This window comes from Patella vulgata, chromosome 8, assembly GCF_932274485.2.
Source record: "Patella vulgata chromosome 8, xgPatVulg1.2, whole genome shotgun sequence".
NCBI lineage: Eukaryota > Metazoa > Mollusca > Gastropoda > Patellidae > Patella > Patella vulgata.
This window is the reverse complement of record NC_065886.2, coordinates 3,841,359-3,868,418: the sequence shown is the minus strand read 5'-3', so window position 1 is coordinate 3,868,418 and position 27,060 is coordinate 3,841,359. Positions and strand designations below refer to the sequence as shown.

The 27,060-nt window shown below is 36.6% G+C and overlaps 2 protein-coding genes across 2 annotated transcripts; one reads left to right on the top strand and one right to left on the bottom strand.

Moving 5' to 3' along the window:
• The first annotated feature begins 470 nt into the window (after window positions 1–470).
• On the top strand, window positions 471–9,543 carry LOC126830591 (E3 ubiquitin-protein ligase TRIM71-like). Its single transcript, XM_050560989.2, has 2 exons — window positions 471–484; window positions 7,682–9,543. The coding sequence occupies exons 1-2, from the start codon at window positions 471–473 to the stop codon at window positions 9,432–9,434; spliced, it is 1,767 nt and encodes a 588-aa protein (XP_050416946.2). The 3' UTR covers window positions 9,435–9,543.
• Window positions 9,544–18,018: 8,475 nt separating this feature from the next.
• On the bottom strand, window positions 18,019–26,556 carry LOC126830899 (protocadherin gamma-B4). Its single transcript, XM_050561386.2, has 3 exons — window positions 22,294–26,556; window positions 21,205–21,295; window positions 18,019–19,986 (listed from the first exon to the last, which is right to left on the bottom strand). The coding sequence occupies exons 1-3, from the start codon at window positions 24,979–24,981 to the stop codon at window positions 19,328–19,330; spliced, it is 3,438 nt and encodes a 1,145-aa protein (XP_050417343.1). The 5' UTR covers window positions 24,982–26,556; the 3' UTR covers window positions 18,019–19,327.
• Between the last annotated feature and the right edge of the window lie 504 nt (window positions 26,557–27,060).

Below are 27,060 nucleotides of genomic sequence, written 5' to 3'. Positions count from 1 at the left end.
ATATATTGTTAGACTACTGCCTATAGTCGGTATACCTGTCGACCAGTATAATCTACAGGTAACGTTATATATCAACTTTGTTTGTAAAGTTATCAAATGACATGATTGAACTTGTATCACCTTGATTTATTCTACGCAGACCATTTTACCGAGATTTTATTATTCACTTGGTAATCTAATGGTGTTTTATATCGACCCTTTATGTTCATGTTTGAATATGATTTGTTGAACGATATAAACGGCTTGTATGTTTTATTACAGTTATGGACATTGATTGAACCCTTGTATAATTATAATAATCTGTACTTGAACTTAGGGATTACGGGGTTGACCTATGTTAAGGCGAAGGAGCTCTTGGCGATGTCATTAGATACATAGCCGTTAACCACTGATAGATGTTTATTCGCACGAGGATATTTTAAACGGATTGGTGTACATCGAGCACGATTGAGAGGTATATACATGGGAGTATGGCTATATACAGGTGAGTTTATATTTGATCAAAGATTCAGACATTGCTATCTGTTTTAGGTATAAAATTAAATTACGTGATTATCCATGCAAACTTCTCGGGTTATTGAAAAGTGTCATCGGATGTTCTGAAAGGCATACTCCACCTCGTGCATCATAACTCAGATCGGTTGTTTTTGTGGCGAGAGAGCTTGACTAGGGACGAGGTGCCTGTGGGTCGAGTTCGATTGATTTGATTCGTCTGACCGTGAATACATTAACCTGGACTAAAGTAAGGACTGACCGTGGGTCTATTAACCTGCACTAGGGTCTGACTGTGGGTCGAGTTAGTTGGACTAGAGTAGGGGTTGACTGTGGGCCGAGTAAACTGGACTAGAGTAGGGGTTGACTGTGGGCCGAGTAAACAGGACTAGAGTAGGGGTTGACTGTGGGCCGAGTAAACTGGACTAGAGTAGGGGTTCTGACTGTGGGCCGAGTAAACTGGACTAGAGTAGAGTCTGGCTGTGGGCCGAGTAAACTGGACTAGAGTAGGGGTTCTGACTGTGGGCCGAGTAAATTTGACTAGAGTAGAGTCTGGCTGTGGGCCGAGTAAACTGGACTAAAGTAGGGTTTGACTATGGGTCGAGTTAGTTGGACTAAAGTAGGGTTTGACTGTGGGCCGAGTACGCTGGACTTGATTCGGTCTGACCGTGGATCCATTAGCCTGGACCAGAGTAGGGTCTGGCTGTGGGGGGGTCGAGTCAACACCACTAGTGCATGGCTTACTGTGGGTCGAATGAATGGTTGAAATGGACTTATTGGACAAGGAGGTAGTTCACAGCTTGGTTTATACCTGTGTGTTATTTACTGGGGTACAGTATGGGAGTATATTTACCTCGTTGATAAGAAACCTAATAATTTGTCAGTGTGTCCTAGTGTAGTCAGTAAATCAAGCGGTTGTTAACAAGAGTCAACGTGATTAATATTATATTATTAAAATATAAACAGTCTACATAAATAAGGTGATTTATACTTTATTTATTTGAGAAGTGGAAGCCACGGTGGCTAAGTGGGTAAGACGCTGGCTTACTAACCTAGAGGTCGCGTGTTGGATCCCTGCATTGGCCGAGAAAGTTCATCCAGATTTACCAGCGTGGTTCCCCCTTGTCAGTGATGCAGGGGAGAGGGCCTGACAAGGACAGCTGTCTAGTCTTTCGGATGGGACGAAAAACCGAGGTCCCGTGTATACATTGGCTTGCACGTAAAAGATCTTTTGACAGTTGCCTACTCATAGCACTCTGTATGGCGTATGCCCGGCTTCATTAGCCCAGTAGAAGCAGAACAGTAGGACGTTATACCCCATTTCATTTCATAGTTGAGACGTTTTTACATTTTAAAACAATGAAATAGCGGACGTAAGAAATTGATTTGGCATTTGGAATTCGAACCGCTACTGTCCTACTATAATCACCTACACGTGTGATATTTTAATGTTTTATTATTTATGTTTTGTGTGATGTGTTATTTGATCAAATACAATATTTAAAAAAATGAATGAGTTCTATCTGGATGAAATGTAACAGGTCCGTTAAATATACAGGTCACAATTCTATGGAATACAATTAATTAAATTAGATTCCCTTTAGGTACACGTAATTTAGTGGTATCTCTGGTTGGTCAGCATTAACTAATTATTGTTGTGTACATGTATATATTGTCTTGTTATATTTTCATATTTTATAATTGTTTGATAATGACTAGAGAAGCCTGGTCGAAACTTTGCTTAGTAATAAGCAGTAATTGCATTCCATAGAATTGTGACCCGTATACTCCAGACTTAGCTACTTTAAATTTGGATTCTTGTGGTGTAGTTTGAACGATTGGTATTAGATATTTTGATTATTGGCTATTGAACGTAACACAATCCATTAAAATTCAGGTATGCTGTCAACTTTGAGTAGATTAGAATTCCCTTTTTTGATTTCACATTAAGTGATTTATATATAGTCTATGTAAATACCGGGTTGTTAGAATAAATAAAACACGGGCTTATATAAATATTGGATATATATAGATATACATTTAGATAAATAGTATATGTTCTTGTAGCCACTATGGGAGACACGGTTGCTCAGTCACTAATGCGATGACACACTAACCGGAGTGTTACCTGGCTCCATCTCGGTGTTCGCCGAAGAGTTTCCTCCGTTTCCCCTTGTTAGTTGTTCTTGACTCTGAAGGTCTGACGAGTGTACACATTGACGTGCACATTAAAGAACCTCGACAGTAGGGGTTAGCCCGGGTGGTGCAGAAAAGCAGGATGTTCAGATCCATTTGATTTGTAGCCACAATAACTTAATTAGATTACCAGTCTCGCTTAATTTATAAACACTTGGTGGCTCTGTGGTATCTGGGTCGCTCTATGGTATCTGGGTCGCTCTGTGGTATCTGGGTCGCTCTGTGGTATCTGGATGGATCTATGATATTTGGGTGACTCTGCGGTATCTGTATCGCTCTGTGGTATCTGGATCGCTCTGTGATATCTGGGTTACTCTGTGATATATGAGAACTGAAATGAAATGAAATGGGGTTTAACGTCCTACTGTTCTGCTCCTATACTGGGCTAATGAAGACGGGCATGCGCCATACAGTGTGCTATGAGGGAAATTTTGCCTACTCTTATATCGAATTCCAACTGCCAAGGGATCTTTTACGTGCATTCCAATGTATACACGGAACCTCGGTTTTTCGTCTCATCCGAAGGACTAGACAGCTTTCCTTGTCAGCCCCTCCGTGGATGAACTTTCTCGGCCAATGCAGGGATCGAACACCCGACCTCCAGGCAGCGCCTTAGCCACTTAGCCACCGTGATCCCCGCTGTGATATATGAGTCCTCTGCGACAACTGGTTGTTTCTGTGACAACTGGGTGGCTCTGTGATAACTAGGTGGCTCTGTGCGCGTGGGTTTGGGTGTGGGTGTGTACTGTTTAAAAAAATGTCTGAAATACTAAATGAAACTATTGCTCCGATAAGCCATAAGCTGTGATTGTTGTCATGGACGAGACCGATTGGCAACGTTTTTGAAAATAAAAATTCGAATAATTTATCTAAATAAAAAAAAAATGTACACTTATGGCGGGATAGGAGAGGGCTCTTTGTGTGAGTGAAATGATTTGGATAAAATCAATTATTTCTGCTTTATAACTTTATTGGATATACCGTGGTCTTTGGACACCTTTTATAATAAATATCTATCTTTATTAATCTTTACGATTATTCTTAAATACATAAACTAAGTGTTGACGTGTGTTTATAATGAGTTCTATAATAAATACCTGGCCTATATTGACTAGTGCTTTTATTTTATCATAAATATATAAGTATAAAGTACCATAAAACCTTGTGTATATGGTTCAAGCACTGATAAAGATTAAAGCTGGCCGTTATACTAAGGTAAAATATACAAGAACTACCATAAAAGTTACCTGAAAGGAAACTCTTTAAGAATTAAGTTAGTATGTATAGATGAATAACATTCACTCGACAAAAACTAGGTCATTGCGGTACTAACATATGGTTCAATTGCATGTGACTAATTCGCTTGTGCGTAGGGGTCTTTAGGAGTAGAATGAAACCGTAGGACTTGGAGAAAACCGACGAGGTCGGACAGGCGATCCTACTCCCTGTCACATGTAGGCGAGGATTCGAAACCACGCCAGTTGACTCAATGACAGACCTGATGATCTTAACCTCACGCGTAAAGAAATTCGGTCACTTAACCCCATTCGGACAAGTAGCCTTTATTAAATACTAACATTAAAAGCCCTATATATATATATGTTAATCAATCAATCAACGATAATATTATAACAGTTACGCCTACTGAATTCAAGTGTAGTGGTCTTTGAATCTATGGGATTATGCTGGGGAAAGAAAGACTGAAGAAAATAACCCGAAAAAAAGAAAAACTGAGGCCGGTAGGTCGAGGCTTCGCTTTCGAGGGATTTTTCTGAAGTCGTTCTTCCCCAGCATAACCGAAGTCGAGGACTTTATCTTGCTTATAAACCGTTTATGTTTACATGTACGTAAAATGAGAATATCGGAGAATTACAGTAAGAAAAACCTTATATCATGTTTTTTTATGGAAAATAAACCTACACTGGAAGAATAACCCGTTACAGGTTTAAAGAAAGACTTTCAGAAGAATAATCCCAAATTTCCCTGTATATATACAAAACCTCCCTCGACTTTCATACCACAAGTTATTCCGGGCATAGAATATACCCCAAAGATCAAAGAGATTTACCGTTATAGGCTTATAATTGTAGGATAAAGCACGAGGCTGGGGTTATTCTGGGGAAAGAAAGACTGAAGGTATTTCTTTCGAGGAAAACCTTAGATCATGTTTTCTTATGGAAATTAAAACCCTACCCTGGAAGAAGGGTTAGCACGTTTGCCCTGTATCATAAAGTCTGTCATTGAGTCAGCTGGCGTGGTTTCGAATCCCCGTTTGTACATGACAAGGAGTAGTGTCGCCTGTCCAACCTCGTGGGGTTTCTCTGGGTCCCCCAGTTTCCTCTCACTGCTAAAGACCCCTACGCGCAAGCGAATTATTGTAATAAAATTGAACCATGTGTTAGTTCTGGTCAAACTATTTTTGCTGAGTTAGCTGTATGTATTAATAATAAATCTAGTTTCTTACAAATATACATTATATAATAAGAGATCAACCTCAACTAGAGTTATCTCGACTTCCATACAAGGTGATATCGATTACACGGTCTGTAATAATCAGATTATCGATCTGAATATATCACATTACATTAATCAATAAGTCTCGTATATCACATTACACCAGATAAGGCAATTAATGCTTGATTTATGGACACGTTAGTTAAAGATACTGTCGCAACATTTCAATGGTCGAAAAAAGGTCCCGAGTTCACAAAGATTTCGCAGACTTAAGTTAAGAATATACTCAAAATTGTTCGCCTTATTTTAACCAAATTATAGCCCTTTATAAAACAGTTGTTGTATTAACGTATCAAATACATCAACAATAAACTATGTGTCACGTTTTGTGTTTCTGGATCAAAGATATTTCTCATAAACAGTGATTGAAAATTTAGTGAATTCTTAACTTCAGTCTGAGAATGTTTTGTGAACTTGGGATCAGTAGTTTGGTTTGTTCCTCCAACGGGGGCACTATGTTGTAAGGAGTTGGGGTTGTACTTTTGTAAAAGGATAATAATTTGACATAAATCGTTTCATTATATTTTACGAGTATTTTGTTATAAATTGAAATAATGTCACTCAGCAGCATGCCATTACTGGACTTTCGATAGTATTTCCTACAAATGAACGTGTCGTGTTACGGTATCTCTGTGACTTTACTTTACCAATGTTTTATGTCGAATATATGGCGTTACTTTTGTCCCACTATTTGTTTAAATGAATGTTAAAGATGTATTATGTAATAGTTAAATCTATTTATTACAGGTTTTTATTTTGGCTTCAATTGTTATATAAATTATTATTTAGAGATTTTTTCACATGACAAGCCAAATAATGAACTCTCTAGATCATCGTATGGCGCAGATACAACCGGATTAAAATACGATCGCTATTTAATGATTTAATTTAAAAATAGAGAAGCAAGGCTGAAATAACGTTGCTACGTAACAAAAAACAATCTATGTCGAAACTTCAAACATTGATAAAGTCGCTCAGAATAAAATCATTTTGATTTATCTATTCTAGAATTATTAAATCAAGAACAGGGGATCACGTGGCTAAGTGGGTAAGACGCTAGCTCGCTAGCCTGGAGGTCGGGTGTTCGATCCCTGCATTGGCCGAGAAAGTTCATCCAGATTTTCCGGCGTGGTTCTCCCTTGTCAGTGATGCAGGACGGAGGGGCTGACAAGGAAAGCTGTCTAGTCGTTCGGATGGGACGAAAAACCGAGGTCCCGTGTACACATTGGCGTGCACGTAAAAGATTCCTTGGCAGTTGGAATTCGATATAAGAGTAGGCCGTAGTGCCGCTGTCCGGGCAAAATTTCCCTCATAGCACACTGTATGGCGTATGCCCGTCTTCATTAGCCCAGGTTAGGAGCAGAACAGTAGGACGTTAAACTCCATTTCATTTCATTTCATTAAATCAAGAACAACTATCTCTTTATCTAAATCTTAAATAATGTATCTTTAATCTACAGTGTCTAAATAATATGTCGTTATAATATGTCGTTATAGTTATAGTTATAGTTATAGTTCAATACTCAAGGCGTTTCTTTTTTCGTCTGTTTTCTATTACGTAAATATGTGTTATAACCATCGGGTATATATTAATATGAAATACGTAATCATATTGTTCTATCTTACAGGTTACCATAACCAATAGTCCACCTTTAATCACTAATAACAACCGTAAACTATATTACCTGTATTATATACCTGTATTCAACAAGCTCATAGTAACTTTAAACTGTTGTTAGGCTAGCTACGATTTCTGATCTGCATGCTCATGGTGACTATATCCATTACAAGAAATGCGGGACTACCAAGACTGTACATCACTTCTATATAGCTGCGTAATGGATTGAAGATTAGCTCCAGAGCGCATCCACGCTGTTCATCGTTCTGTCCAGTTACTTGGTGGAATATCCGTCCAGGAATATCTGCAGGGTTTTAAGCATCCCAGACTGTCTCTCCGTTGGAAGGAGTTGTGGAACAAAGTTTAGTTAATTCACTACAAATCCGTTCTCGTGAGTTATACTGCACTGTTATCTTCAATGTAAAATATTCTATTAACTGTGTGATAATATCGTTGTTAATGATTATTATAGTTATGGGATATTAACAGATTTAAGGCAGTGAAGCTTTGATGTTTAAACCATGGGACAAAACGACACAGAATAACTATCAAGTTTATCTCGCTGTTAGCAACCTGAACCAACAAATAGGGTTCAAACCCTCCTGTAAACCAATGTAGGGCTAGGTGGTATAAGGTGTTACATGCCTCGTTCTTGAAACTTGTAAGAGAACATTGTTGTTTTATTATAAAATGTAAACTGTTCCAAAACATTTAATTCGTGTCGATGGCGTCTCCGGAATACGTGGACCAACTGTCCCTGGATCTGTGTTCTTGTATCATATGTAAGAGACCTGCTCGCGGCCCAAAATGTCTCCCGTGCATACACACTTTCTGTAAATCATGTCTTGGGGATTATATAAGCAGCAAGATACAAGACAATGAAAATGGCGGGCGAACATTTCAGTGTCCAAAATGTTCCGTCACCAACACTCTACCTTCAGGTGCGTGCGCACCGTATGGAGAACTATTTCCGGATGATACGTTTGTGAATAAATTATCAGAAGTGATCAGTGCCTACAGTACTGATAAATCATGCGATGTTTGTGATCGACGTGATGTGTCAACCACGGCAGTGGAATGGTGTATGGATTGCTACGATTCGTTGTGTGAGTTATGTCGGGACGTCCATCTTCATGGCAAGATCACTTCAGATCATGTCGTCATTTCGCTGGACGAGATGCGAAATCTGAGTCTGGATGCCATCATGCAGCGGAAGCGAACGGTACCTTGTCCCCAGCATGAAGGTGAACTTCTTAATCTGTACTGCCCCGATTGTCGACAGTCTTTATGCGTCCAATGCGCAGCGATATCACACAGGAAGTGCAATCGATGCGTCACTGTAGCGGATGCTATGAAATTCCACGAAGAAGAATTCGAAGAGGTGCTCGTGAGGCTACAGGCTTTAGACACTACTCATGAAGATACTCCCAAAATATCCGATGCTGCCAGTGTTTTAGAGGAAACCCTCACAGCGTCAGCAGAACGCATCAAGGCCACAGCTGCAGATCTTCGGGAAAGAATTAATCAAAGCGAACGAGAACTACTACAACGTGTAGAAGAAGTTGGCGCGGAACTGAGGTCAAAAGTCGCGGGTGCGGGCCCATGTTCGAAGATAGATCAAATGACTATTATACGATCCGGCGGAGAACGAATGGAGGCGCTGTTAAATTATGGCAGCGATGTTGAGATTCTTGATGCTTTCAACGACATGAAGAAGACAATAGCCCAGATGGATTTTGACGAGGTTGATCCTGGACTCGACCAACTAGTTCGCGTCAACTTCAACATCGATAAAACTACCAAATATTTTAGCCGAGATTTTAAAACTCTGGGGGAAGTTGAAGTAGAGGATTGTCAGGTCGATGAAGGTTTATCAGCCTGGGGTGTCACGTGTACAGCACGTGATGAAATAATAGTCGCCGATTGCAGGAATAAAAGGGTCCAGAAGTTCGGTATTGAGGGGAATCTCATCGATCACATTCAGCTGCGCGATGAACCACGAGATTTGACGTGTATTAGTCGCGATGAGGTCGCCATTACTATCATGAATAAGAACATTTTCTTTGTCTCGACATCCCGCAGCATGAGACTAAGACGGAAAATAAAGACCGACAAACAATATGATAGCATTTCTATATCCGCCAGATTGGATAATCTGCTAGTCAGCTGTATGGAAGATAAATCGATCGACGTCGTTGATTTGGACGGTGTAATACTGAAGTCGTTCAATGCTGACGGATCGGGCGAGGCTATATTCCAAGAACCGCGTTACGTCACTTTTTCTCGAGAAGGTAATTACGTCATAACTGACGTCACCCAGAATTGTGTTAAATGTATTTCATCTGATGGTCGTCTGTTGTTCCAGTATCAACCGGATGGCTCGCATATCTTACGTCATCCACAAGGAATATGTATTGATAATATAGGAAACATCTTCATTGTAGACTATTCCAATAGTCGAATACACCTCATCACGTGTGACGGATACTTTCAACGATTTGTTATGGGTCGAGAAAGTGGACTCGTCCGCCCAGTCGCCATTCATATAACCCGGAGCAACAAACTGATCATCGTTCAGAGCGACGGAATGGTCAAACTCTTCACGTATGAATGACCCGGAAAGGTCAAGGTTAGCTTCAAGGTGAAATGCTGGTGCGCTAAATGTTGCGCCGCTACCGAGAAGCAGCTTAAGAAGGGTGTGTGTTAATTGCCGTGTTGTGTTTCTGTGATAATTGATAGAAAACTTCTTCACTTTTACATGTGGTGTTATTTTTATCATTTAATCTGTGTGTTTACGTCATCTGAATGGTTACAATCAACCAATCAGGCCAGTGGTTTACGTCATCTGCATGGTTACAGATAACCATTCAGGTCAGCGGTTTACGTCATCTGCATGGTTACAGTTAACCATTCAGGTCAGTGGTTTACGTCATCTGAATAGTTACAATAAACCAATCAGGTCAGTGGTTTACGTCATTTCAATGGTTACAAGCAACCAATCGGGCTAGGTCGTTTAAAGATACCCTTTCTTTGGTTAGCAGGTCATTTAAAAACACAAGTAAACCCTGACTGAGAATATTTGCATGAATGAGTTAACTCTCTGGTTACATTTTCATTTTCCTATATTTTGTTGTATTGTTTCAAATTAGTTTCACCCTTGGAAAATACTCAAATAACGCCACTAATTATTAATTACTGGCGAAATAATTATCACACGAGATTAAGTGAATTTAAGTTCAATGATTGACACCAATTGGTTTAACATGGTAAAAATTCTGAATACATACGATGTCGATGGAGATAAAATTGATAATCGATATCATTATCTGCCTGCTGTGCAAATCAATCCACGGTTGAATTATAATTTTGTAATTTGTTATCATATCGTTACATTGTTATTATATTTTGCCATAGTCTGTTATTGTAAAACTAAGTTATTGTAGCAGTGAGTGTATTGTAATTATTTATTACAATATTATAGTTGATGGCATTGTAATTGTTACTGTAGTAGAGAGTTGTATTGTAATTATTTATTACAATATTATAGTTGATGACATTGTAATTGTTACTGTAGTAGGGATTTGTATTGCAATTCGTTATTATAATATTACAGTTAATGACATTGTAATTGTTACTGCAGTAGTGATTTGTATTGCAATTCGATAATGTAATAGTATAGTTAATGGCATTGTAATTGTTACTGTAGTAGTGATCTGTATTGCAATTCCTTATAATAATATTATAGTTGATTATATTGTAATTGTTACTGCAGTAGTGATTTGGTGGCATTGTAATTATTACTGAAGTAGTGATTTGTATTGCAATTCGATATTATAATATTATAGTTGATGGCATTGTAATTGTTACTGTAGTAGTGATTTGTATTGCAATTTGATATTATAATATTATAGTTGATGATATTGTAATTGTTACTTTAGTGGTGATTTGTATTGCAATTAGTTATTATAATATTATAGTTGATTATATTGTAATTGTTATTCTAGTGCCGTACATGCTGTAATTGTTATTGTGGCATTATATTGTTATTTTAGTAGTGATTTGTAATGCAATTCGTTATCTTATAATTGTAATTGATTACATGCATGGTAATTGTTGTTGCGTTATTATAATTTATTGTATTGTAATTGTTATTGTTGTTAGTATTGTAGTGGCTTGTAATTTGTAGTAAAAGTAGAAGTAGTTGAGGTGATGAACCTCTAGAGTATATAATAGAATATATGATATATTACACCTAAAGTTATAGCATGGAGTAATATGGATGGTTATAATATCTATATATATAATACTGGGGTGGTTTCTTTACTTCATAACATTCTCTCATAAAATAGTCTCTACACAAAATCCATTGAGTTTACATTAGCTAAGTCCTGTTTTCTTTCATTTCGCGTTAGTTTGTTGTTGTCTGAGCGGTCTAACTTGAGTCAAGGGGCATGGTTTCCTCCCACTGACAAAGGCCTCTACCCACGCGACACAAGACATGATATTCGCGAAATAAGCTATCATCACAATATTAATGCTATGAGACTGTCAGTAAATACATACTAGTAAATATATGATATTCAACGATTATCTATAACGCAGGGATTTAAACTGCTCCATTTGTGGATTTCAGTTAAAAAAACGTTTAAACACATAACTTAGTACCAATATCTATATAAATAGTGCAACCCAATCTCTAGTCAATCGGATTAAAACACAGATCTTATTTCCTTTCGTTTTTATAGTTGAAAATTTCGTTTTAATTGTCTTTACTACAACAGGATCTGGAAGAGTTGTTATTATTGAAGTGTTCTGGATGATGTGACGGATTAGTCAATGAAGTGATCTGTTACGGTGAGTTTTGGCGTGTGGTGCACGAAACTGTGGGTAATCCACAAGCAACATCAATGCTGGTTGGTTAATCAAATGTCTGACGTCATAGGGCCAAAAGCCGTATGACCTTTGACGCGACCTCCAAAAAAACTGGTCACATCGAAATTATAAAAACGAAACGAAATACAGATCTGTATTTTAATCAGCTTGGTCTGTTGTAAGACTTGGTGTCAGGGTGTTCCAGGAAACGACTAACGGTATTTTGATAAGCCTGTTTTCTGAGAGAATTTTGTTTCTAACAATTTTGCCTGTATTATTTTTGTTAATTGAAATTCCTCTGATCATTATTTAAACGGGTTAATTGTTTAAACTAATGAAACAATATGTATATTTTTGTCTTTGCAGTTTAATGTTTATGTGTCTCTTCAGAAACTAGTTAGACGATTTGAAGTTTAATGCTTATATGTCTCTTCAGAAACTAGCTAGACGCTTTGCAGTTTAATGTTTATGTGTCTCTTCAGAAACTAGTTAGACGCTTTGCAGTTTAATGCTTATATGTCTCTTCAGAAACTAGTTAGACGCTTTGCAGTTTAATGTTCATTTGTCTCTTCAGAAACCCGTTAGACGAAAATAGCAGAAGGTTTCGTTAAAACTATCTCTGTTGTTTTTTTTTTGGAGAAATATTTGAAACCTAATCCCCTTATTGTAAAATTTCTGATCCAAAAAAAAGAATGAAAGAGATGGATCTGGCACCAGTTGTTTTAAAAATGATATTGTTGAATGTTACAATTTCTAAGATGTGACTCTTATAACAACACTTAAATCACAGCATCCTATATTATTATTATTATTATTATTGTTGTTTTTTTGAGTTTTCAGTTTTGAGGGTGGTGACACTTAAAACAAGAGTTTCCTCCCACTGCTAAAGACCCCTAGGCGCAAGCGAATTATGGAAATAAAATTCAACCATATGTTAGTCCCGAAATGACGTAGTTTGTGTCGAGTGGACGTTAAACCCCATTTCTCTCTCTCTTCTCTCTCCTAAAACAACACTTAAACATACATTATCAAATGGCTAAATCTGCCTATTGCAGGTCTTTCTTTAGGCCTGAAATGTTATATAATTTATTAATTAGACATTAATTAACATAAAAAGACCTTAATCAACTCTCGATGCCACCTACTGTCTAGGATTTTCAATGGATTTGAATCCCATCTGCTGTTCAACGCTCATTAATGGTTAAAATGGATAATCGAGACTATGTTTTTATCTTACCGACTTTAGTAAATATGATCAAGGCTAGGCCTAAAATTCAATCGCGAATATCTCGGTTCAGAGTTGAGCAATATGACTGAAATTTTCAGCATATTCCCTTTACATTATCTAGTTTTTAACTATTATAGTGAAAACTGCCAGCTTTTTATCTAATCTCCCATAATGTATCTTTAAACAAAACCATCCTATATTGTTATTATTATTATTATTATTATTTTGAGATTTGAAGTGGTGAATATTTATTATAAATTAAAACTGCATTTACAACCAATCCGTCCGATTATATACTATATATACCATATATATTTGGTTATATATCTTGAACTAATGTTTTATATATTACAGGCTGTTGCTTGTATATTATATACTATAATATTATTTAACATGTATATTTGGTTATAGCTTGAACTAATGTTTTATATTTTACAGGCTGTCGCTTGTTTAATAGTTTGTATAATAAATATAAATGATTTGCATTTCATAATATCTAAGTTCTTATCTTTTTTTTTAAAAAATTCAACCTCGTGGGTTTTCTCCGGGTCCTCCGGTTTCCTCCCACTGCTAAAGACCCCTATGCGCAAGCGAATTATTGAAATAAAATTATACCATATGTTAGTCCCGAAATGACCTAGTTTGTGTCGAGTGGACGTTAAACCCCATTTCTCTCTCTCTCTCTTTTTTAAAAATTTATGTAGGAGGATCCGTACGGGAATACCGTGTTGAGAATTCTCCCTTACCACTCGACTACCCTCCCCCCCCCCCCCTTCTCCACCACGCTAAAAATTGAAGCAGTGTATGAGGGGCGGATCCAGGTATTTTTTGCAGGAGGGGGTTTGCCAAGTTCCCCCTCTGGATCCGCCCAGATGATAGTTTATCCTCATTTAAACAAGTACTTGGGTTACACCACATCATTCTTTACATCAGTTATCAGTTCTCCTCGGATTTAAACTGTCATGATTGGATAAAACCATTGGCTAAATGAGAATTCAAATGAACACAAATTTGTTAAATTTATAATTTAGATCTGGATAGAAAACGAAAGTAAGGTCTGATTGTAATCCTGGTACTAAGAGTAATGGTGTTCCTATATCAAATTCTGGATTCTCATGAATCGCCAATCTCGTGGGGCTTTCTCCAGGTATGCAGGTCTTCAAAATCCCTGTCTTCTCATACCGTATGTTAGTCCTGGAATTCCAACTGACACAGTAAAACATATAACAATTACTCGTTCATTAAAATACGAGGTTTTTACATAGACTCAACATCATCAAGCAGTGAACTGGTATAAGGGAGACAACTCCTATTAAGAAAATTCAACCGAGCTTGATTTTTGAACAAAAAGTCAAAACGGGTTGCGGAACGGTTGGTTTTTTTTACGGCACACAGTGATCTAAGAATCCTGTATTATTTGTCGTGTAATAGAGGTTGATAAAAAGAGGATTTATTGTTTGCGGGGGGATGGGGGTGGAGGGTGATTTGAATCTGGTGACCATTTTAGGCTATTCCTATACCGTAGATCTAGAATTAGTGTTGTGTCTGAGTCTAGCTGTAAAGGTGATCAAGAACTTGATTTGGAGTATTAGTTCGTGTTTCTATATTGATCGCATATTTTGTCTAATTTGTTAAATAGCATCATGACCACATGGTAATTAGTTTACAAATTATGAAACTTCTCTAAGAGAATACAGGGCTAATTCTACATAGCATAAAATATAAAAGAAAATTTACTAAAAAATATAATATAAATTGATCTGAAAATAGTTAATGGCCTGTGTTCTTCTTAAATAGAGTTATCCCCCTTAGGATTTGTCTTTCTATCAGTCGTTCCCGGAATGTATCATATTTTTATCATCAGATCTTTGCTGGAGAATAGAATAAAAGGTTTGTAAGAGTCGTTCAAGCAACACCAACCAGTTTTATTCACTAAATTTCTCATATGCGTTAGTCGCGCGGTCAGACCAATGGAATATGAAAACAAGGAGTCTCGTGGTCTAGGAAAACCTTCGGGGATATTTTATGACCGAACACGTGTCATGGTGTCGCGGGACTGACCAAGATAGTGTCCCCATTCGTTCGAATAAGACACAAAACAATGACAAACATACAATAATGTCGTCTACATATTGGCGTACAAGTAAAAAAAAGATCGACTGTTTGGATTGGAAAGAGAATAGACAGAAATGCCGCTGTCTTGGCTAAAGTCACCTTCCTCGCATTTAACACGTGTCCATCCTATCGATGGAACGAATGTGACCGAGGTAGTTTGTGCACGAGACGCTAAACCTCATTTATTAACAATTAACCGTTTAAGTTGACCCAAATCAAACTGAGGCCATGTTTCTTACAGACGCCGATCTGTAATGTGTAACTTAAATTGTTGAAATCGGGGAAATTATTAAAGTTACTAAAATATTTTATTTAACAATAGGATTATTATTGTTGTATAATACGGTCATATTTACACAAACAAATAAACAAATAAAAACAATGGTGATGAGGCGGTGTATTTTTGGTATGTTGTTTACAGATAGAGTTAGTGTAATGTCAACACAATACAGCTGAGCCATCAGTCGAGTACATAGAGCAGGGATTTAGTTTGTAACGCAGATGTCTTATGCAATAAAATGAAATGAAATGAAATGGGGTTTAACGTCCTACTATTCTGTTCCTATACTGGGCTAATGAAGACTGGCATACGCCATACAGTGTACTATGAGGGAAATTTTGCCCGGGCAGCGAAGCTACGGCCTACTCTTATATCGAATTCCAACTGCCAAGGGATCTTTTACCTGCACGCCAAGGTGTACACGGGACCTCAGTTTTTCGTCCCATCTGAATGACTAGACAGCTGTAAACCATTTCTTTTATTCCTCCCTTACAACATCATCATTGTACTAAGCTTGGTCACCTCGTTCATTTCATGCATTTCATACTATATCGTTTAGTTTCCCTGTATTTTGTTTCGTGAGAGGAAACCGGCGAACCCGGAGAAAACCCGCGAAGTTGGACTGGCCACTCTACTCCTTGTAACGTACAACCGGGGAATCGAAACCACGCCAGTTGACCCAATGACGGATCTTATGATACAAATGATACAATGCGCCCGCCCTACCCCCGCCCCATAATGCAACAGAACCAACAAACACACCTATACAGTACAGTATAATACAGGTGTATTTTATAAAGTGGTGATCAGGGTGTCAGGTGTATTTGATAAAGACCTAGGTTGGAGATAATGTAAGTTTAATATAGGCCTAAGCTGGAGGTAATGATAACAAATCTGTTACAAAAACACTTAACAATATCTACCTATATAATTAAATACGTGACAATATCTACCTATATAATTAAACTCTACAAGATCTATAATTATTTCACCTGTAGTTAGTTTAGACAGGTAAACAAACCCTCTATTATAATCATTTTAACCTGATAATCACGACTACATCCACCTATAATTATAACACGATCAACCAGTATGATATTACAGAATCTATATAAATATGAGATAAGAGAGGATACCTATTAGAGGTTTACAACCAGAGAGTTTTATTGTTAAAGTCGACATTCAGACTCTTCATATACTTCAGTGATGGTTAAATGATGCGAGTAATGATCCTTCCTCCTATACATACAACAACAACCTGTTTTATTACAAGACATATTGTCCACGTTTTGTTAAATTTCATATAAAATAAGTTAAATGACCAGTGTCCAGGTTGTAAAACACCTGTAATTATTATTTACCTGAGATATCTAGACAGGTTAATTGACGTGTGACGTAATACAATGAATAAAGGAACCAGATGTTATAGGATGTCGTAAAACTGACCAACTTGTTCAATAACATGTTTTTTCTTGGCCAATTTTATTCTCATCAACTTTCCGTGTGAAATGAGGTATTTTTGATATTTGTTACTGGCAGAAATGACTCAAGTAAAATAAAACTGAACCGTGAATACGTATAACGATGTTCAGATTCAGTGCCAGATTAACCTTGTGGGGGGCCCGGGACATATCAACTGTGCGCGGGCGCCCATTGTTGTTTGTTCAAATTGTTCGGACTGACCGCGGATCGTACTAGTATGTACTCAGCCACCTTGAGTGCCTGAGGGCCCCAATATCCCTTACTGCCCAGGGCCCCAATCCTCACCCCCTCAGCCCAGGTACTGGTTGGCTCCGTCCGGGATCAAATATTAGTATGACCCAGAATTGTGGGGGAGTGGGGCCTAAATGTGGAGGGCCCGGGACATTTGTCCCACTTTGCCCCCCCCCCGCCCCCTAGATCCGGTACTGTTCAGATTATTATTAAAGAAATATTCAACAAACTGTTTACAATTAATGTATTTAGTTCACAATATTCTATTTTTAAAATACAGATGTGACGTCATCCTTTGATGTTGGCGTATCGTTATTTCATAAAATGGTATGGGCAATGTTAAAATTTAGGACTATAAGGTAATAAGGTAATAAGGTTAAAAGTGCTGGTCAGATAATTCCTAGACTGGGTGATAGAAACTAAAAACAATTCACCGGATTATAGACGCACAAACATGGCCACTTGAGATCTGTTTAGCGTCCTACTGTTCTCCTACGCCTTTTATACACCCTTTCTACCCCGTTTATACCCTTCTACCCCTTTTATATCCTTTATACGTCTTTAATACCCACATTATATCCTTGTCTGTGGATTAAATCCCCAACCACATCATATCCCCATCTCTTACTCAATCCGGGGTGTCAGTAGTCTGTGAAGAATTTTCAGCAATAGTCCCACCGTATCTCCGACTCATCAGACCGCAGATGACCAGTAGATGACCTTACTAGGCAGCAGCCCCACCCTCAGTAGATATAATGAAGAGTTGGAACATCCCCTACCCTTCAGACATCATTCACTAGTATCCGCCCCTCCCCTACCGGAACCCTTTTCTTAATTTCATCAATTTTTTTTATGTTAAATGTCCATATAAGTGAATGTGAAAATGAAACATGTAAATCGTTTTATATAAAATAATTTATATTTATTAATATTAATACAACAAATACACTTTAAATCATAAATAATGATTTCGATTATACATGTATCTATATTCTTTGTTTGGGTTCAAATTGAATAAAGTTAGTATTAAACAAAATAATAGTTATAACAGTAGACTTTATGTTTTCGTCACGGTGGTATTCCAAATTTACAACTGATGTTTTAAGAGATACACAAGTCAGTGCTAAAATAATATCTATATACGTGAATGAAGAATAAATTACTTTTATCAAAAAATGTGTTGGGATGGGTTTTTGCTTTGTTTTGTTATAATTGAAAATGAAATTTTAGGATGTAGAAATAGCGACAGTGTCAACCCTCAATATATTTACTAAGCTTCCAGTATAATATAAAATATAACAATATACTCCATCTTATTATTGTCCCAAATAGGCGACCTTGGAAGAAAAAAAACCAAACATGTATTATTGTACATTTACTGAACATATTAGACATCCCATGGCGATATTATATCGTTGATTTAAACAGAAAGATATTAGACATCCCATGGTGATATTAAACCGTTGGTTTGAATAAAAATACAATAAGAATATTGATAATTAAGTTAGTTTAAGACTTGGTTATTTGATTAGTATCTTGAAACCGCCACTCTTATCTGGAAACATAATGTGGTATATCCACTCAATAGTTAATTGTTATTTCATTTTCTTGGCACATGTCCAACATAACGTGTAATATCAATTGTCTAATATCAAGAATAATATCAATTGTTTATCATGACATATAATATCAATTGTTTAACATCAAGTATAATATGTGTTTCTATAACAACATCTATATCACAGTATAATTATCCACTTTACGTCATATTCTAATTATAGCCAGACATAATAACTGATAAATCTAACTTTAAAACACCGTCTGATTTTAGTTCTGGAACATTCGACTGCTACAGAGAGAGCTTTAGAACACCGTCTGAACCTATTTATGGGACATTCGCCTGCTACAGAGAGAGCTTTAGAACACCGTCTGAACCTAGTCCTGAGACATTCGCCTGCTACAGAGGAAGCTTTAAAACACCGTCTATACCTAGTCCTGAGACATTCGCCTGCTTAAAAACCGTCCTTGAAGACAAAAACCAGCTTCCATTCGCCTCGAGGAAGCGTTATAACATTTATCGTCTGAACACTAACAGTCAGGTCTAGAATTACTAGATTATCAGACTTTTCCGTAGAGCGTTTCGTTCCCCTCCGCGGTAGACACCAACTTGAAAAGTTGACGTGGATGCTATCCATCAACTGATGTTACAGGTAGACGGTACCGCTCTTGATGATTTGAGATACGTTACTGTTATTCATCATATCGCGATCACATGCGCAAAGCCACAGATACTTTCAATTCATACATACACATCTTGTGGATTATGACCAAGGTGTGTCACGTGGTAGCTGTCGTCGGGAAATATAGATAAATCATCCACGAATTGATCATTGTCCACGGTGTAACTACCCGATGTTGTCGTGGAATGTCCATCGTCCACGGTGTCTACACTGTACATGTCTATATCGTGGTTATATACGTCACTATTTCTATAATTTATTCTATGATGACGTAATTCCGTCCTTCCACCATATCGTGTATTTATATTGTCATTATATTGATGAAAACCGTCGCCATTTTGAGTAAATATTAAATTGTTTTGTTTATTAAAACTTTGAGTCGTTTGTTTATTATTTCGATTATCATATTTATATTTTGAATTGTCTAAATATTGATAATTTTCTGACACATGTTTTAAACAAGGGTCTCGATTGTCATATGTCTCACTATTTGGTGTTAAATTTTCTTTATTTAAACCCGATGGTCCATTTCCGCTAGTCTTGATTTTTAAACTATCTGTTGCATTCACGTTAAGTCTGGTATGATGGTGACTAGGTGGTGTCGCAGTGTTAACAGATCTTATCTGTTCGAGTCTAAAATAAGATGGCGGCTGAATGGAACCTTTAAATGTCATCATCTGTTTTCTCGGACTGTTGGGAACACTTGTAGCACTATCGTCTGAAAACAAAAATATATTAATACGGTAACCATGGTAACTATGTATTAAAAGGTGGCTCAGTGGGTGACGCGCTGGCTCACTAATCAGGCCCCGAGTTCACAAAGCATTCTCAGACTTAAGTTAAGAATTTACTCAAAATTGTTCGCCTTATTTTAACTAAAATATGGACCAATATAGAGAGAGAGAGAGGGAAATGGGGTTTCACGTCCACTCGACACAAACTAGGTCATTTTGGGACTAACATACGGTTTAATTTTATTTCAATAATTCGCTTGCGCGTAGGGGTCTTTACCAGTGGGAGGAAACCGGAGGAACATTATAAAACTTTTGTTGTTATAATATTTCAATATACATCAAAAAGAAACTATGTGCAAAGTTTCATGTTTCTGGAACAAAGATATTTCTCTTAAAGAGTGATTGAAAGTTGAGTAAATTCTTGACTTAAATCTGAGAATGCTTTGTGAACTCGAGGCCAGAAGCCCAGTGTTGGTTTCGGAAAGTAAACTCTATTCCATTTTCCAGAACATGGAACCATTCCAGTGCCCACAACTTACTCATAATAATTTCACTAAATTGAACTATATCAGGAGCATGTTCGTATAAGGTGATTATAGTGACGACGCTGATGATAACAGTTAGTGTTAATTAATCTAAATGTAGGAATGATAGTAATATATAGACCTATTAATATTTACAAAATCATAATACACATAATACTCGATTGATGTTATATACAACAGTGAAAATATTGAAACTATTTTATCAGATATTTAAACAACAGCTATACATGTCCATGTATGTCTCAGTGCTGCTAAAATAATATCTAGATGGATAGTTACTGTTACTAAGGATGGTATTACTACGTGGTGGGGGCGGGGCGAATAGTTAGCACGTGCGCCCTGTATCATAAGGTCTGTTATTGAGTCAACTGGCATGATTGCGATTTCCCGATTGTACGTGACAAGTAGTAGGGTTTTCTCCGGGTGCTCCGGTTTTCGCCCACTGCGCGCAAGCGACTTGTTGAAATAAAATAGAACCATGTGTTAGTCCCAAAATCACCCAGTATGTGTCAAGAGATCGTTAAGTCTCTCTCTCTCTCTCTCTCTCTCTCGTATTACTACGTCCTGATCGTGTGATTAGTTATTATCAAGAACGGCATTATGGCGCCTAATTATTCTACAAGCGCCCTGTCATTATTGTATAAAATCTATATCTACCTTGACCTTCACCTTCACTGGCACCACGCCCACTGTCACACCCATTTGTCTCCCCTGATACACTACTCAACACATCACTCATCTCGGTTTCCTGAACAAAATAAAATAAAATAAAATAAATTATCACATGGGATTGGATAATACATCTTATTTCATGAATTCCTCAAGAAATGGCCATGGGACTGGATAATGCATGTTTAAATATAACCCACTGAAATCTAATACCATAAATACCACAAGGAATCTGGCCAAATTGGTATTTATCATTTTAAATCACAATACATTAACCCACATGATTAAGACAATCATCCTATTAGCTAATGAACCAGAAAGATTTTCCCCTGTAAAAATTACAGACTTAAACCAAGAAATTCGTTTATATTGATTCAATTAACTGAACCCTGAAACGGTGTTTAACAGACTATAAAATAACACTTTACAAACAAAGAAATAAAATTCTCAAAGTTTCTGGAAATAATGAATTATACTCGGGATTAAAAGGCGGTTAGTGAATCTATTATAATTATTAACTGAGATTAAACTGTATATACCAGCATCTTATGTATTCCTCAATCTTTCTGTATCAACTAATTCAATTTAATTAAAACTTGGTGATCAAACGATCGTAGTGTGAATAAGATAGGTTTCTATTCATTTAATAAAACGAACCAACAGTAGTTCTAAAGTAAACTAATTATTTTTATCTAAAACCGTAAACTCTCTGATTAAACAATTAGTTGATGAAGTAGAAAGCGTACCTCAACAATAACCTTGAACATATCACCACGACGAACAAAAGATTAGTTCGAAACCTCGTAGGACAAAAGATTAGAATGGATAAATTAAAAGAACAAATGATGAAAGCATCCCCTAGACAACAAAACCATTTAGAACAGGCCATTATAAATAATACGTATTAAACTCGTGACGTAAACAACATGAATTGAATCGTATTAGATGCATGGCGTAAAGAACACAAGAATTGAAACGCATTAGATGCATGACGTAAACAACACAAGAATTGAATAGTATTACACGAATGACGTAAACAATATCAGAATTGAATACCAAGAAATTTAAATGACCAACCTTTGAAAAACTACAGTCACCGCCATCCACTTGATATTTCTCTGCTAGTTTCATTTTAAAGACGATTAACTCGTCATTGGAGGGTGGAGGAGCCTTTAAAGATTCTCTCTTGAGGTGTAAAGTTGTCTCGCCACTATCGTAAACATGTACACCCTCCTTGTACATCGTATCTCCAAGATTCTTCATATCGTATTGAGAAAGTTGTTGTAAATGTGTTTGTTTATCAGTGCGTTTTAATAATAAAACAACTGTAAGAACTAATATAGCAACTATTAGAGTTATACTAACTATTATTATAACTATCAACATATTGTGTTCAGTGTGATTAATATAAGCTAAAGAAGTAGAATTTCCTTCTATTATAATCATGGTAAAATTAACAATAACAGATTTCGACTGTAAACCTCGATCAGAAACTATCACTGATACACTAACATTACCACAATCTTCTAAACTCAATTGTTTATTTAAAAATATAACTCCAAAAATCTGATCGATGATAAAATATTCGGGTTTTTCTGAATATTTTAGTTGATAAATTAATCTAGAATTATCTCCTTCGTCCTCGTCCACGGCTTCTACATGGAGAAGTTCGGTTCCTGGAACAGTCTGGTAAAAGATGTTGATGGAATCGACAGAAGAATTTGGGAAGCTAATAAAAGGTTTATTATCATTTTCATCCAAGATATAGACATTAATTTGAACATCACCAGATTGTTGTGGAACTCCCAGATCGTAAGCTGTAATGATAAAACTATAAAAGGCTTGTTTTTCTCTATCCAGAGTTTGTTGAGTTGATAAATAACCGTCTTTAGATAAAATAAAAGGTGAAGTAGAATTAGTTTTAATCCTGTAATTAAGGCGGCCATTATTTCCACTATCTACATCGTGAGCTAGTAATTTACCCACAAAAGTCCCAGGGGCTGAATTCTCTTTGACGTTAAATATATAAACAGGTTCATTGAAGTACGGTGAATTGTCATTTTCATCAGTTATTGTTAAATATACGTCTACAATAGCAGAAAGAGGCGGGATTCCCTCGTCTACTGCTATTATAGATATATTCACGTGCTTCTCAGCCTCGTAATCAAAAGAACCTAACACAATGACGTCACCTGTTGTTTCATTCACTTGAATTGTTGACGTCATCTCAGAAACATGGCCAAGTTTGTACATCACGTGTCCATTTTCTCCGACATCTTTATCCGTTGCTCGAACTTGCAATAATTTAAATCCATTTTCATTATTTTCTGATATGTTGATAAAATATTCAGATTGTTCCACAACGGGTGGATTGTCATTGACGTCATACAGAAGAACTGTTAAACTAACTTTTGTTTGTAATGGCGGCCGTCCGCCATCTTGACACACCAAAGTAAGTTGATAATCAGATTTAACTTCGCGATCTAAAACCTGATTCAGTATTATTTTGTATTGATCAGGTTTGATTTGTCGGACACTAAATTCAGTAGAATTTGGCACTTGGCACGAAACGTCCCCATTTATTCCAGAATCCACATCTTCTGTGACGAAATGTGCGACTAAGGAGCCGACACTGGTCGCTTCACTGAGATCAACTGTATGATTAGTTGATACTAGATTCAGTCGAATGACAGGGGGCGTGTTCACATTATCTAATACTGTAACATGGACGATACATTGTGATATTTTAGATTCAATCCCTCCATCTTTAGCTTCCACGATAACACTTTTGGTCTGGCCTTGAAGTGGCGTTAATGGTACAATAGGATAAACATTGCCATTTCTTGAGCTTACAGAGAAATAATTCACCACGTCAAAGTCAGTTTGTCTGGAACTAAATCTATAAGTAACTTGTCCATTTTGATTCAAGTCTGGGTCTGTAGCAGAAACTGTAACTATGGTTACATTTACAGGAGCTGTTTCATTAACACTGACGTTGTAGACGGTGTTTAGAAAATGAGGCTTGTTGTCATTGACGTCAGTGACGTTAATATAAACTTTCATTTCGCCTGATCGTCTCGGTTGGCCGCCATCTTGTGCCACAACTGTTAATTCATATCGAGAAACAGTTTCCCTATCTAAAGGTGATTTTAAAACAATGCTTACTTCCATACTACCGTCCAGTTTTCTTTGTGTTTGTATATTAAATACATCACTAGCTGGCACCAGTGAATAAGACTGAACGGAGTTATTCGCCCCTGTATCTAAATCTGTGGCGCCATCTATTAAAAATGACGTCCCTGGTGGCGACGATTCTAAAAACGATAGCTCAGACGATGATCGGAGAAATATAGGTGAATTGTCATTAATGTCCACTATCCGGACAAACACTGTTAACGTTTGGAAAAAAGATGATCCGACCAACAAAGACTGTATTCCTACATTCAGTGTTAATACACACAAAACTTGAAACCGACAAACCGTTTCTCTGTTTATCCTTTCCCTTGAAGAAAGAATCCCTGTTGAATTGTCTAAATGGAACTTGGTACTTCCAGCGGATGAAAATAACCGGAAACTGAGTAACGGAAGTTCCCCAGATGATATCACAGATGAAACGTTAGAGTTTGTCGATAGATCAGCGATACGAACTGGCGGTTCCCTCTCCTCCTGCAAATCATAATACAGTTCTTCAACGATCTGGCCTGACACATTTGTTATCGCCATCATGGCACCGAATGCTATAATTAGTAAAGTAACACAGGCCATTGTTAAAATTATATGAACACCGTTCCTGCTTTGTTAATATAACTTTATTCGGTTAGAGTTTATCGAGGTTAGATGATCTGGATTAGGATGGTTTTCGATCTTTATGACGTCTCTATCACATGAAACACGTGGTTAATATAACTCCTATGAATACTAACACCATGGGATATTAACTAACTATAAAACCTCGGGTTTATCATGAATACTAACACCGTGGGATATTAACTAACTATAAAAACTCGATTTTATCACGAATTGAAATCTGATGCAGTATTTTACTTTTTGAATGAAACTTGAATCAGTTACCTGATCACACCTGTACTTGATGTCCACAGGTAAAAATTACCTTAATAAATATCCTATTCTATTTTATTGTTCACCGATCGTCTTTCATTAAACCCACCACAGTTGGCACTCATGAATTCACTTTCAAGTTTACAATTATAATCATTTATCACTTCTATTTCTTGTTTTGAACAGTAATTTTAATTTAGGATAAAAATGACTTTGAATTTTTTCTCCAAATATTTCTCTAGTTACACAACGTTATACAAAGTTTTAGACAGACAAACATCGACAAACCAAATACAGTCAGCTTCAAGTTGTCTATACCGAATACCAGCAGTTGAAATAACATCAGTGATAATATTAGTGTATACTTGTCATGTAATGTTCATAAATACTGGACGGACGAATTTAATTTAATTTATATCCACGATCCAATAAAATGTCACTTCCAATACATTACACAGTTTCGTCCTTGTTACATATCACAGTATTTGTCCAATAAATACTAATTAATCTCAGATATCATTATTTAATATTGTCAAATTTAACATTCTGTAAATCGTCACTTTAGATCGAAGATCAATTGTTGGTGATATATTACCTTATAGTAATTTTGTCCTCGGGTTACAGTTAGTACAGGGTATCACGTATTATTTAATGTTTTGTTGGCTGACTGTTTTTAAAGTTCACTTGATTATGTGGAAAAGGTTGCAGTGGTGTTCGTGTTTTAGATTTAAACTTCAGTAATTAAAACAAACACACGTGTAGATAGTCGAGATAGATATGTCATCTTATTTTACTTCTTCTGGTTGATAAAACTACACTGATTGTCAAATACACATGTAGACAGCCGAAGTAGATCTGTCATCTTATTTTTACATCTAGTTGATAAAACTTCACTGATTGTCAAACTGTCCAGTATATTCTTGTTTATCCTTAAAGATTCTGTTATTAAGAAACAACACAACAGTGTCCTCTGTATCTGGTTTTAATAAATCCAGCTACATCGTTTCTACACGTAACTCTGTATTTTCTTAAACAGTATTATAAGATACTCCAACACCTGAACAAACAGGTACTCAATAACTTTACATATAATTCACATACAACGTTTCAATACGTGTATTTACATGACAGCTATGTTTCTCTAAATAAGTTTTTCGTGACTTGTATGCTATGACCTGTCTCTAAGTTGTTTTTGCTCCTGTAAAACGGTTAATGGTGAATCTTTCTTATACTCGGTTTAATCTGTCGCTGTAACTATTTCACGGTTACTGGTCTGTTTAACGACGGATTATACAGCCAATCTGACACATTGTTACAAATATATCTGTTAAGACACGCCTACATTCACTCATATCCACCAATCAACGAACAGGATACTTGATCTCTGTACCGCGTGAAGTATTAAGGTTCATCATGACAATCGGATATCTGTAAGTTTGGGTTAATCCTAAAATTCAAACAAACTCGCTCAGTTAAGCCGCTTGTAATACTTGTAAAGAGAAATATTTTTCAAGATTACTTCATGGTCTTCAATAGAGTTTTTATAAAATATACAAGGTGGATTTTCTGGTGATTTAGTTGAGTTAGAGAGATTGTATTTATTACGAGTTCTCTAGCTGATCCTACTTTAATATCAAATTCTCTCTAAATAATTCTTGCTGTGTCTAATTTATAGGAGCAAATTATTACAAGAGATATATTGATACGTCCTCTCTAAATTATTCTTGCAGGGTCTAACTTACAGAGGCTTATTGTTACACGAGGTATATCGGTACGTCCTCTCTG

What these genes read in the sequence shown, in the direction of transcription:
- LOC126830899 (XM_050561386.2), bottom strand. Translation starts at nt 24,981, where the DNA reads ATGGCCTGTGTTACTTTACTAATTATAGCATTCGGTGCCATGATGGCG. An exon ending in GTGACTGTAGTTTTTCAAAG is followed by an intron (nt 21,296 to 22,293) that starts GTTGGTCATTTA and finishes TATTTTGTTCAG; the next exon opens with GAAACCGAGATGAGTGATGT. An exon ending in CAGTGAAGGTGAAGGTCAAG is followed by an intron (nt 19,987 to 21,204) that starts GTAGATATAGAT and finishes TTTTGTTTTCAG; the next exon opens with ACGATAGTGCTACAAGTGTT.